This window comes from Panulirus ornatus, chromosome 67, assembly GCF_036320965.1.
Source record: "Panulirus ornatus isolate Po-2019 chromosome 67, ASM3632096v1, whole genome shotgun sequence".
Taxonomy (NCBI): domain Eukaryota; kingdom Metazoa; phylum Arthropoda; class Malacostraca; order Decapoda; family Palinuridae; genus Panulirus; species Panulirus ornatus.
In genome coordinates this window covers 4,769,088-4,782,474 of record NC_092290.1, presented here as the reverse complement: position 1 = coordinate 4,782,474, position 13,387 = coordinate 4,769,088, and the positions used below count along the sequence as shown (strand labels likewise).

At 39.7% G+C, this 13,387-nt stretch overlaps 1 protein-coding gene across 1 annotated transcript in view; it reads left to right on the top strand.

The window, feature by feature from the left end:
* The window catches only part of LOC139747105 (uncharacterized), a 40,791-nt gene that overhangs the window by 4,982 nt on the left and 22,422 nt on the right, over positions 1 to 13,387 (top strand). The window contains exons 3-6 of the mRNA XM_071658926.1: positions 44 to 6,070; positions 8,150 to 8,202; positions 10,787 to 10,874; positions 11,479 to 13,057. Of these exons, the coding sequence (XP_071515027.1) occupies positions 44 to 6,070; positions 8,150 to 8,202; positions 10,787 to 10,874; positions 11,479 to 13,057 (7,747 nt within the window). The remainder of the gene's footprint in view (positions 1 to 43; positions 6,071 to 8,149; positions 8,203 to 10,786; positions 10,875 to 11,478; positions 13,058 to 13,387) is intronic.

Genomic DNA, 13,387 nt, shown 5'->3' with positions numbered 1-13,387 from the left:
TAATTTGATCTCGTGATTGATGAATATGATATTTTTCTTTCAGTTGGTGTCTAAGGAAAAAAATTTGAAGCCTTTGAAGATTTCAGAAGATCAAAGACATTCGGAACGATTGGTAGAAAGAAAATACTCACAGTTGAATATGAAAGCTGCTGATGTTATGAAAAAAGAATCACCAACTGCTCAATGTGAAGATAATGAAATTTTGGTAGGGAAGAATAGCAGTGAACTATCTCCAGCCACACACAGGCATGTTACGAGGGTAAGATCCACAAAAATAACTGCTGCAACATATATTGCACAAGTTGATGCTGCAGAATCATGCAGAATATCTGATTTTGCAAAACCTGCCACTGACTTGGCAAAATGCCATCCTCCAGTTGATATTACTACAGGTGATCGTGCTGTACATATAAAAACTGATACATTAGAAGCCTTTACTGAAACTGTTAGGGTAAAATCACCTCAAAGCAGAGCTAGTGCTGCAGAATCTGGAACAGGAATTGCTAAATCTAGTAAAGTTGAAGCAGAGATAGTTAAACTTAACACAAAAGATTCAGGGTGTGATGATACACATTTGTCTAGAAAGAATGCAGAGTCCACTGCAACTCCAGGATTTGATGGTACACATTCAGCTAAAACAAAATGCAATAATGAAACTTATTCTGGAGAAGCCATTACAAAATCTGTCACTGTAAACAACACCGTAGAAGAAATTACTGTACAAAAATCCACACTGGCAGTGGCTAATACTATTAAGTCTGATACAAAAGACGTTGATAATACACAGTTTACTGCAATAACTGATTTTTCAGTATCCAGCACTGATGATCTTGATTTGTCAGATTCAGCCACAACTGTACATCATGTTGCAGATGCCATGATAGTTAAAAGTCCAGTGCAGTCCACTAAGCAAGAGTCTGGTATGGTAGAATCAAGAACTGAATTTACAAAATCCACACCCAGTTATACAGTTAAATCTTTGATGTCACCTGTAACAAAAACTGATGCAACAAGGGAGGATGTTGAAGCTGATGCTGCATGTTCCTTTATAAATATATCATTTACTGAAAAATCTGTTTTGAATAAAGACAATGCATCAGAATCCATCAAGGGAGATGACACTGCAAAATCCACCAGAAGTGCTCACCCTTTAAAGTTTATAACGGGAGTTGATATTGCAAAGTCATTCGTGTCAAAAAAAGATTTGAAAATGCTATCAGAATCTGATTCAGCAGCAGAAGTAGATATTCCAATATCCCTTTCAAAAACTGATGATGGAAAGTCTAGCATTTCTAAAGGAGAGATTGCACAAGTTGTCAAAAGTGTCACCACTGCAAATGCTAATAGATCAGAACTTGTTAGTTGCATGACAGATAGCAGTGAGGTAAAAGTCTCTGGATCAGATACTGGAAAAACATCAGACTCAGTTACAAATGGAGAGACTGCAGTCACTAGAGAAAGTGATGAAATGACATTAGTCACCAAAGCTAATAGTATGATAACATCACATGCAATAGCCAGTTCTGAAATGTTGTCATTAACTAAATCTGGTATTGGAAATGCACCAGCTACTCAATTAAGCATTGCAGAGGGAGCACTTGCCACAGTAAGTGATGAGAAGACACTAGCCTTCACAAATATTGGAAAACTAGCTGTCACATCAGCAGGAAATGTAAACACAGTGGTACCCACATCATTTACTGGAAATACCATTGCTAACACAGGAAGCACTGAAGAGATACATGTCACCACAAGTTCTGGAGAAATACAAGTTACCACTGCAGGTTCTGGGAAGTTAGACAAAACAGGAAGTTTTGTAAAGACAGAAGACACCACAGCAACAACTGGAAAGACAGCAATCACCACAGTTAGAATTGGAAAGACAGCAGTAACAAATGAGGAGACATTAACCCCATCAGCAAGCACCGGGACAACAACATTCAGAGCTTGTGGTAAGGAGACAGCAGTCTCCAAAGCAAGTATTATGAAGAGAATAGTCACTACAGTGAGTACTGGGAGGCCAAAGGTCACCACAGCAAGTACTGAGGAGGCATCAGTCTCCACAGCAAGTACTGGGAAGACAGCAGTTGGTACAGTGATTACTGGGATGCTTGAAGTCACCACAGCAAGTACTGAGGAGACAGACATCACCACAGCAAGTACCAGGAAGACAAATTTTATCACAGTGAGCACTGAAAAGCCAGAAGTCACCACAGCAAGTACTGAGGAAACAACAGTTGCCACTACAAATTCTGAGAACACAAGTGTTTCCACAGTTAATACTGTGAAGCCAAAAGTCACTACAACAAGTACAAAGGAGACAGCAGTCACTAAAGTAAGTACAGGGAAGCCAGCAGTCACTGAATTGAGCAATAGGAAGACAAACATCACCACAGCAAGTGCTGAGGAGACAGCAGTCACCATAGCAGGTGCTTGGAAGACAACAGTTATTGCATTGAATACTGAGAAGCCAAAAGTCACAACAGCTGTTACTGGGGAGACAGCAGTTTCCTCAGTGACACCTGGGAAACCAAAAGTCACCACAGCAAGTACTGAGAAGAGAACGGTTGCCACAGTGAGTACTGGAAAGCTAGAAATCTCGACAGCAAGTACCAAGGAAACCTTTGCCACAGCAAATACTGGGAAGACAACAGTTTCCACAGTGAGTATTGGGGAACCAGTTGTCACCACAGCAAGAACTGAGGATGTAACTGTCACGACAGCAAGTTCTAGGAAGCCAACAGATGTCACAGTGAGTACTGGGAAGCCAAAAGACACTACAAGTCCTGGTGAGACAGCAGTTACCATGTTAAGTACTGTGAAAACAGCTGTCACCACAATGAGTATTGGAAAGCCAAAAGTCATCACGGAAGGTACTGGGAAGCCAAAAGTTACCACAATAAGTACTGGGGGCACAGTAGGCATCACAGCAGGTACTGTGAAGCCAAAAGTCACTACCGGAAGTACTGGGAAGACACCGGTCATCACAGCGAGTACTGGGAAGCCAAAAGTCACCACAGTAAGTCATGAGGAAACAACAGTCACCATAGCAAGTGCTGGGAAGACTGCAGTCACCACTGCAAGTATTGGGAAGACAGCAGTTGCTACAGTGAGTATGGGGAAGCCAAAAGTCACCACGGCAAGCACTGGGGAGACAACAGTCACCTTGGCATGTACTGGAAAGACAGCAGTTGGTACAACGAGTTCAGGGAAGGCAAAAGTCACCACAGCAAGTACTGGGAAGGCAGTAGTCGTCATAGCAAATACTGGGAATCCAACAGTCACTGCTGTAAGTACTGGGGAGGCAGCAGACACCACAGCAAGTACTAGAAAGACAACAGTCACCACAGCAAGTTCTGGAAAGACAGTAGTTGCCACAGCAAATATTGGGAAGACAAAGGTCACTACAGCAAGTACTGGGGAGACAACAGTTACCACAGCAAGCACTGGGAAGACAGGTTTTGCCACTATGAGTGCTGAAAGGACAAAGGTCACCACAGCAAATAATAGGAAGATAACAGCCACCACACTGAGTACTGAAAAGGCAAAAATGACCACAGGAAGTACTGTGAAGACAACAGTAACCACAGTGAACACTGGGAAGACAAGAGTCTCTACAGCAAGTTCTGGGAAGGCAACATTTACTACATTAGATACCGGGAAGACTGTAGTTGCCAATGCAAATACTGGGGAGACAAAGGTCACTTCAGTAAGTACTGGGGAGACAAAGGTCACCACAGCAAGTACTGGGGAGACAACAGTTACCACAGCAAGCATTGGGAAGACAGGTGTTGCCACTATGAGTACTGAAAAGACAAAAGTCACCACAGCAAATACTGGGGAGACAACAGTTACCTCAGCAAGCACTGGGAAGACAGGTGTTGCCACTATGAGTACTGAAAAGACAAAAATGACCACAGGAAGTACTGTGAAGACAACAGTAACCACAGTAAACACTGGGAAGACAAGAGTCTCTGCAGCAAGTTCTGGGAAGGCAACATTTACTACATTAGATACTGGGAAGACTGTAGTTGCCACAGCAAATACTGGGAAGACAAAGGTCACCTCAGTAAGTACTGGGGAGACAAAGGTCACCACAGCAAGTACTGGGGAGACAACAGTTACCACAGCAAGCACTGGGAAGACAGGTGTTTCCACTATGAGTACTGAAAAGACAAAGGTCACCACAGCAAATACTGGGGAGACAACAGTTACCACAGCAAGCACTGGGAAGACAGGTGTTACCACCACAAGTACTGAAAAGACAAAGGTCACCACAGCAAATACTGGGGAGACAACAGTTACCACAGCAAGCACTGGGAAGACAGGTGTTTCCACTATGAGTACTGAAAAGACAAAGGTCACCACAGCAAATACTGGGGAGACAACAGTTACCACAGCAAGCACTGGGAAGACAGGTGTTACCACCACAAGTACTGAAAAGGCAAAGGTCACCACAGCAAATAGTAGGAAGATAACAGCTACCACACTGAATACTGAAAAGGCAAAAGTGACCATAGGAAGTACTGTGAAGACAGCAGTTACCACAGCGAACTCTGGGAAGACAACAGTCACTACAGCAAGTACTGGGAAGACAACATTTACTACATTAAATCCTGGGAAGACAGTAGTTGCCAATGCAAATACTGGGAAGACAAAGGTCACGACAGTAAGTACTGGGGAGACAACAGTTACCACAGCAAGCACTGGGAAGACAGGTGTTGCCACTATGAGTACCAAAAAGACAAAGGTCACCACAGCAAATACTGGGGAGACAACAGTTACCACAGCAAGCACTGGGAAGACAGGTGTTGTCACTACAAGTACTGAAAAGACAAGGGTCACCACAGCAAATACTGGGGAGACAACAGTTACCACAGCAAGCACTGGGAAGACAGGTGTTGCCACCACGAGTACTAAAAAGGCAAAGGTCACCACAGCAAATGATATGAAGATAACAGCTACCACACTGAATACTGAAAAGGCAAAAGTGACCATAGGAAGTACTGTGAAGACAGCAGTTACCACAGCGAACTCTGGGAAGACAACAGTCACTACAGCAAGTACTGGGAAGACAACATTTATTACATTAAATCCTGGGAAGACAGTAGTTGCCACTGCAAATACTGGGAAGACACAGGTCACCACAGTAAGTACTGGGGAGACAAAGGTCACCACAGCAAGTACTGGGGAGACAACAGTTACCACAGCAAGCACTGGGAAGACAGGTGTTGCCACCATGAGTACTGAAAAGGCAAAGGTCACTACAGCAAATGATATGAAGATAACAGCTACCACACTGAGTACTGAAAAGGCAAAAGTGACCATAGGAAGTACTGTGAAGACAGCAGTTACCACAGCGAACTCTGGGAAGACAGTCACTACAGCAAGTACTGGGAAGACAACATTTACTACATTAAATCCTGGGAAGACAGTAGTTGCCAATGCAAATACTGGGAAGACAAAGGTCACGACAGTCAGTACTGGGGAGACAAAGGTCACCACAGCAAGTACTGAGGAGACAACAGTTACCACAGCAAGCACTGGGAAGACAGGTGTTGCCACCACGAGTACTAAAAAGACAAGGGTCACCACAGCAAATACTGGGGAGACAACAGTTACCACAGCAAGCACTGGGAAGACAGGTGTTGCCACAACGAGCACTGAAAAGACAAGGGTCACCACAGCAAATACTGGGGAGACAACAGTTACAGCAAGCACTGGGAAGACAGGTGTTGCCACCACAAGTACTAAAAAGGCAAATAAGGAGATAACAGTTACCATACTGAGTACTGAAAAGGCAAAAGTGACCACAGGAAGTACTGTGAAGACAGCAGTAACCACAGCGAACACTGGGAAGACACCAGTCACCACTGGGAAGACAACAGTTACTATAGCCAATACTGGAAAGACAGCAGTCACTACAGCAAGTATTGGAGAGACAACAGTCACCACAGCAAGCTCTAGGAAGACAACCACCACAGCAAGTACTGGGAAGACACCTGTTGCTACAGCAGGAACTGGAAAGATAGTAGATGTTGCTCTGAAATCTAAGAGTGCAGAATCATTGGTAAGCAAAAGTGCAAATTCTAAACAAGAACTAATCATTCCATTAGATACTGAGTCTGCAGCAAATGCTGGTCCATTGACAACCACTGCCGTAGTTGGTCCATTTTCAAAGAAGGTAAGGCAAAATCTTGTTTTAAAGTAGTCAGATATAACAGCACTCACTTTTGTGAATTCAGAATATGCCTTAGCTTTCAATGGTGAATCGTTGCATCTAAGTTGTGAAAGAAACCATCATATCAAAAAGCACAGATTCTGTAGTTACTACTTTGGTATCTAGTAAAGCACCAGACACTACATCCAGTGCCAAAGTGGACATTGCATCAATTAATAAGGTATGTATTTATTGTATGTCTTGATCTTTTTAGATCTTTATGTATTCATTCACTCTTGATAATACCTTTCTGAAGATTATACTTATTTAAGTAGAAGCATTCTTTTTATTTTAGAATTTTTTGGTGCTGTTGTGTGTATGTCATTTAACCACTTGAGTGCACTGATATCTTACATCAGGTTGTTTTTAGGCCTAAGCTGAGCCATTGCTAGATTTATGAGTTTTCCAGATAGTAGGTACTAACATTTTATTTAATTTTTAAACATTACAGCATCATATGAGTAATGGTTGCTTCTGTAAGCATGTGCTACGTTTATTGAGCACTTAAGGTACTTACTAGGTAATTGAAAATATGTATAACCTATAAAGTTTTATTTTCCAAGTATGTAATTCTCTGGAGATTTGATAGCATTACAGTCGTAGTTATGTACACTGAAGACGATTGAAGCTATTGGTGCCTGTGTAGAAATTGTGCAAGGAGTTTCATTTAGTGTCAGTGCTCTTACAAGAGCAGGTTAACACCAAAAATTGACTTTTCATGCCAAAAGGTTATGTGTTTCTCTTGTCCCTTGGAGTTGTTATCATTGCTAGCCTTTTGAGCTCAGGTTTAAGGAACATATGTTAGAAAGTTTGTTATATACTGTTACACACTCCTTCACTGTATCCCTACCTCATGTATATGATATCCATTTAGAGCTTACATAAGTGTTTCTAGTATGATGATTTGAACAACATTCATGCTCTTCAAAAATATTTGCTGGATGGATATCTTTGTGGTTAGAAGGATTTTTTGTTGTGGTTTACAAAGAGTAGCGAGACTTGTTTTTACAATGCTCTGCCATGTATTATAGAAAGATGTATTTGCAGATGAAGGACTGAAATGGAAAGAGTGAGTGCATGATTGGAATTTTATCATATCACTGATGAAATCATTTTGTTGCCTATGTATCATTGCATACACTTGGGGACTGCTTTATCCTCTGTTATTATCCATCATCAGTCTGTCCATTATTGGTTGTCAGACTTTAACCTGATGTTAGACATGTTGATCATGTGGAGAATGGTAGTGCAAGAGTATATTGTAGTATTAAGTGCAGTCTGAGTGGGGAGAGCTGAGGTTTTATTGAAATGGACTGGACATATGGAAATGATGTGTGAAGAAACTGACAGAGTATCTGTGGCACTTGGAAGCACGTACAATGAAATGTTTGCCAAAAGGCAGAGCTAGCATGTAGTTTTCACTGCAGAAAGATCTAGTTATAAAGAACAAGTGTTATGAGTCATGACTTGTTACTTGTGATATGGGGAGATTGTTTGTTTGTGGATTTAAATGTCGGTAGCCAATATGTGAGGCAAAAAGAAAAGATAGCAACCAGAGGGGAAGATCAAAAAGAGATAAAAGCACTGGGTAAAGGAGGATTGGTGGCATCAGGGTTTGGACACTCAGGAGGGTGAGGACTGTAAATAGAACAGAATGAATCGATCAGTGTGGTATGGAGGGAGGGGGAAGGCAACAATCTGTCATTGGGTTGATGTAGGATACGTGAAGGTATGACATTACTGTAATCTATTTAGTTAGTTGACAGTGATATCCTTGTCAAAGTGACTTTTCACTAGTGGTGTAACCTCAAGCAGGCAGAGGTTATTTCAATTCACCTATTGCATATGTTATGTTGAAGGTGGAAATCTAACTGTATACTTGTTTTATGTATTTAGTTTAGTTTACTAAGATGTGATTTTCATTTACAGACAATATCAGACCAGTTGGGGGGCTACTCAAATAATGGAATCATAGATAAAAGGTCAGTGCTCAGATTTTTTTTTAATAGAGATTGGACATTACTGAGTACAGCAATGAAGAACGATGCTGTGCATGATGATATTTTGCTCAGTGATTTGATACATGATACAGTATTATATTTAGGGCACTTGAGTTACATCAGGGTACTACCAAGAGCAAGATGACCATATTTTCATTAAAGAATGTATAGTATTCCTTACACATCTGAGGGTAAATCAAAGATATTTTCTGGTATTGTTGATAAAGTATGGTATTCTTTGAGTGGAACAGTTGAATATTTTACTCAACAAATCAGGTTGGTATTTATTGGTGCTATGTGGATCCCAGGGGATGTCCTGTGTTTTAGGCAAACTTACAGTTAGATTATCATAACCTTTAATCTTGGTTTTCACAAAATTAACAGGCATTGTTCATGGTAGAATCATGAAATGTTTTAAGTTAATTGCACTGTGTAGTATAGTCATGAGGTAAAGCATGTATTAAACCAAAATTGGACTGTACCCCTCAAGTCTGGTTCTTGCATCTAAAGAATCACAATGATTATATTGAAGGGGGTATAGAAATGAGCATGGAGAAGTTTCCATTGTTGTATAGTGGTTGATAGGCCGCCATTCACCAGGGAGGTATCTTACTGGTACTACCTGCCTAAGTATCGGGAGGTTTAATGATGGGTGTGTAGTGAGCCAACACTTTAGTGATTTTCAAGTTGCACTGTTCTGACTCAGGTGGCTGTCTTTTCTCTTTGCCTTACCCACATGTGGACTGCTGGCATTCTGTCCTCAATCTCTCCTTTTCACTCATAACACTTGACAACACTTTACTCACAGAACTCTTTCTTTGTAACTCTAGATTTTCCTGCAGTAAGCGTTATGTTCCAGCGCTACCTCTTGTCAAAATGATTAGAGCAATAGATAGAAGTAGTTGGTAGCAGCATTAGGCTGGAGCATTAGGTAGAAGTAGTAAGTAGGAAACAATTGGTGGGGGAATTAATTTGAATTAGTAAATGGGAACGTAGGCAAGAGCATTAGATAGAAGTAGTCAGTAGGAACATAGATTCTTGCTGTGGCAACCCTTTTACGGGAGTTCCTGAAGGGAATGTCATTAGACATATAGATAGATATGAGTTTTCATTGTCATTTATCTTCCCCCCAAAAAATGAAATTATCTAAATCACCTCTTGTATTAATTTTTTTAGCTTTGAAAGAAGTATTATATCTTCTGTCCAGTATTAATACTCCCTAAAACCATATTAGTAAAAACTATTAAGTAAGAAAAGTAATGTCAATTATACACTAAGTAAAAGTGTGTGAATTACCTTTTGTACTGCTTTTTCTGCAGTGAAATAGAAGCCTCATTTTTTTATTTATTTTTTTCATACCATTCGCCATTTCCCACGTTAGCGAGGTAGCGATATATCTGACAATATTATTTCTTAGGAACCACATTTGATTGTGAATAATAATGATTAAAAAGATCAAGAAAAGGCAAGTGTTCTCCAAACAGTTGTATGGAAATAGGCACACCTAAATCTGAAAGAGGCCCAAATCATATCTTTATCATTATATATGTATTTTATGCGTCCCTCACATGTAACTCAATTATAAAGAAATGTGATGAATTCATAACATGGTGAGTGAAAGGCATTGTCTACCAAGTGATCAGTAGAACCTAGCATAGCACATTTCTATCAGTATGAGTGCATATGTGGTCGTTGTTTCAAGTTTGTTATGATTTTCTGGAATGATGCAGTAAAGTGAAATGCTTTGGTAACTGTGGTGTAATACCATTTCTTGCAGTCATTTAGTATAGATGTTTATTTAGATAAACATGGTTGTTGCAGTAAATGGCGTAGTTTCTCTGAAATGTTGTATTCTGTACAGGTTAACTCTTGCACTTTCATATCTTCCCATGCTCATTACTGTCTGTCTGTCTGTCTGTATATCTATCTATCTATCTGTCTGTATCTCTGATGCCTGTTCCAATTGAAATTCTCTCAAAGGGGTGGCCATGGCAACAGAGTCTCCATAACTAAAGAATTCCATTGCTACTTCTTAGCCTTTTGTCCTTCACCCTCAATAGGCCAGTGGCAGAGGGCAAGTATAGCACAGTGTTTACAGAGGCTCCAACCTAATGCTCCTTCCTAGATGTTCCTACCTCCTACTTCTATTTATTGATCCTACCATTTTGCCAAAAGGTAGGGCTAATATATGGTGCTCACCACAAGAAAATCTAGAGTCAGGAAGAATGAGCTGTGAGAGTTAAGTCTTGTCAAGTGTTACATATGACAAGGAAAGATTGTATGTGTGTGGACAGAATGCCAGTGGTCGACATGTTAGTGAGGCAGAAAGAAAAGACAACTACTTGGGTCAGAGGAGTGCAACTTGACACCCACTGAAGTGCTGACTCACTAAGCAGATGTCGCTAGCCCTCCTAATACCCAGGCAGGCAGTACTGGTAATATACCTCCCTGGTCATTGGCTGCCTGCCAGCTACTCATTACTGCAACATAAATATTTAGCAATGAAATTAAGATTTATATTTCATACCATGTGTTAGACCATTCTGTGACTATTATTTATCCCCAGACCTGGTGATGAGCCATTCTTTGACCATGTTGTCATCTTCGCCAATGCTTTGTACAAACATCACTTGGAAGAGCTTTCATGTTTTCAGGTAAATACAAGGAGGACACCTCAGTTTTATTTATGTTTCTTTTGAAATATGACACCATTAGTGTACTGTTGTTTTCTAGTGTTTCCAGGATATTTGATTATTCCATTATGATTATCCCAGGACCTCTTTTCAAGAAAGTCTTGTTGTTACCTAGGATATTTTTCCACAGGCTCTTGCAGACCAAGGCTGTGCTACCACCAGTAGCAGGAAAATGTGGAAGCTGTTCCACTGTCAGTTAATGAAAAAGAGCACAGTTTTGTTAAAGAATTTTTTGCTTAAGAAGAGTCTATCCTGTCCCTGATACTAATTGTAGCACAATTTTAGATCTGAAGGAGTCCATGGATGGTGCCCATGGATTTTTCATTAATAGAGAGATAGGTGGCTGGGGTTTTGGTGCATTATGCATGAGAGTTAGAGGATGGATGTGAGTGAATAAGGTGATTTCTTTATTCCTGATGCTACCATGCTAATGTGGGAAACTGCATATATGAAAAATGTAATTATGATAATATAATAATGATGATAATCGTACTAATTATAATGTTGATAATGGTATCAATAATTATGATAGTGATGATGACTTTCTGGTTATATATTTTTTCAGGTAACTGTGATAACAGAAGACAACCTGTGCTTTAAAGATGTCCCTGAGGCAATATGTCGCAGTTACAGCGAGAGGACCAACAAAACATTGTGGATTTTACCTTTAGGCATCCATAGTATTATTGAGGTTCATCCCAATCATGATTGTAAACGTTATGGATGTGTAAATCAACTGACAACCATTTCATATGAAGGATGTATAAAGCCCTCAGAAAAAGATGTGACCGACAGAATTTCAGATATGATATCCCATGCTAAATTGTTGAGGGAAACTGTGCAACGGGAGCTGGGGCCCGAGAGTCTTGTCATGTTGGTACCGCTTATACCAGCTGCAGTTATTCAGGAAGATGCAATTAAGGATCATCGTGTTCTACATAGTGTTGTTTCAAGGAATAATTCCTACTCTGCCAACAATGCAGTTTTAAGTGCTCTACATACAATTTATAATAGTTTTTGTGAGGCTTGGTCCTATTTGGTAATCAAACCTGTGAAAAATCGCTTAACTTCTGTGATGGTAGAGTTCACAAAAATGAACCAAGGAAGTAATTTTATATTTATTAATAGAGATATTGATGATTCTTTTGTTTTTATCCCTTGGATAAAAATGATGAAATCTATAATCAAACTTGCCCTGAGTAGATGTCCTCAGGGGACATTTGGTCATCCTAGAAACATTAAAGATTTGAATACCCCCAGCCATGCCTTGCCAACTGCCGGTGCAGTACCTATTAATCTTCCGTATCAGGTCACTGGATCATCATTGAAACAAGAAGGTCAAAATCAAGCTGTCTCTCTCTTTCAGCAAATTATTGTGCTGGGTAATAGAGATATTTCCACTGGGTTAAAAGACTTAAGTAAATACTTTCCAATACAGTTTGAGTACAAAAACATAAGTTTTGATGATGATGGTATGAATACCATCCTTAAGTGCCAGAAGAAGTGGCAGGATCAGACCCTCTGGTTTATCTTGTCAGATCTCTCTTGTTTGATTACACCAGTGGATTATGAACCAAAGTGTTCGATGTTCAAATGCCCTAAACCTGTAAGGGTCTTTGATGTAAAGAAGTTTGGTGACTACCCTGGACATACAAAAACCACATTTAAAAGTGCAGCAGAAAATGCAACTCATCTAATCAAGGAATTTGTAGCATCTCTTACTGAGCACTTAGAAGAAAACTCAGCAGTTTTCTTAGCTCCTGTCTCACCTTTTTATGTGATAAAGGGAGACACACCATCATATTCACATGAATACCTCCATAGAATTGTAAAGGCTGATCCTAATATCCCTGTTGTAATAGGTAGAAAGGAAGATTGGGAAGAATTTAGTTTTCAACTTAAAAATGAGTGGACAGCAATGTTAAAGAGTACTATGTCTAGTCATGCTGAACCAATTGATTTATTGAATAAGTATTTAAAATCAGACAGCAAAATTTTGGAGTTTGTAAGTACTTTCCCCAGAGCTTGTCACTCATTTACCCAAGATTCATGGAATGAAGTTGTCAGAGGACTGCTGATATTCTTTGCTAATGCAAAAATGGAAGATTGGGATGCAGAGGAGTCATTGTGCCACAGTGATTCAGGTAATTTTGAGTTTTTTGTTTTTTAATTGCTTGGAGTTTCATATTTACTTTATTCTCTGTACTCTTTCTGAATGTATAAACAGTCCTAACATCTCTGTGTACAGTTTTTAATGATTTCCTATTCTAAAGCTCATCATAAAATTGATCTTAGTATCTCTGACTGAACTTATTGTCATTATATAACATACACAGCCTCCTTCTTGTGTAATTTTCTTTTGTATCCCACACCTGTGAATGCCCTTATTTTCAATTTCAAGATTGCCTTTATTTGTTTACTTTTAAGAATGTATTTACAGGTTGATATAAGAATGTTATAGACAACATAGAAGA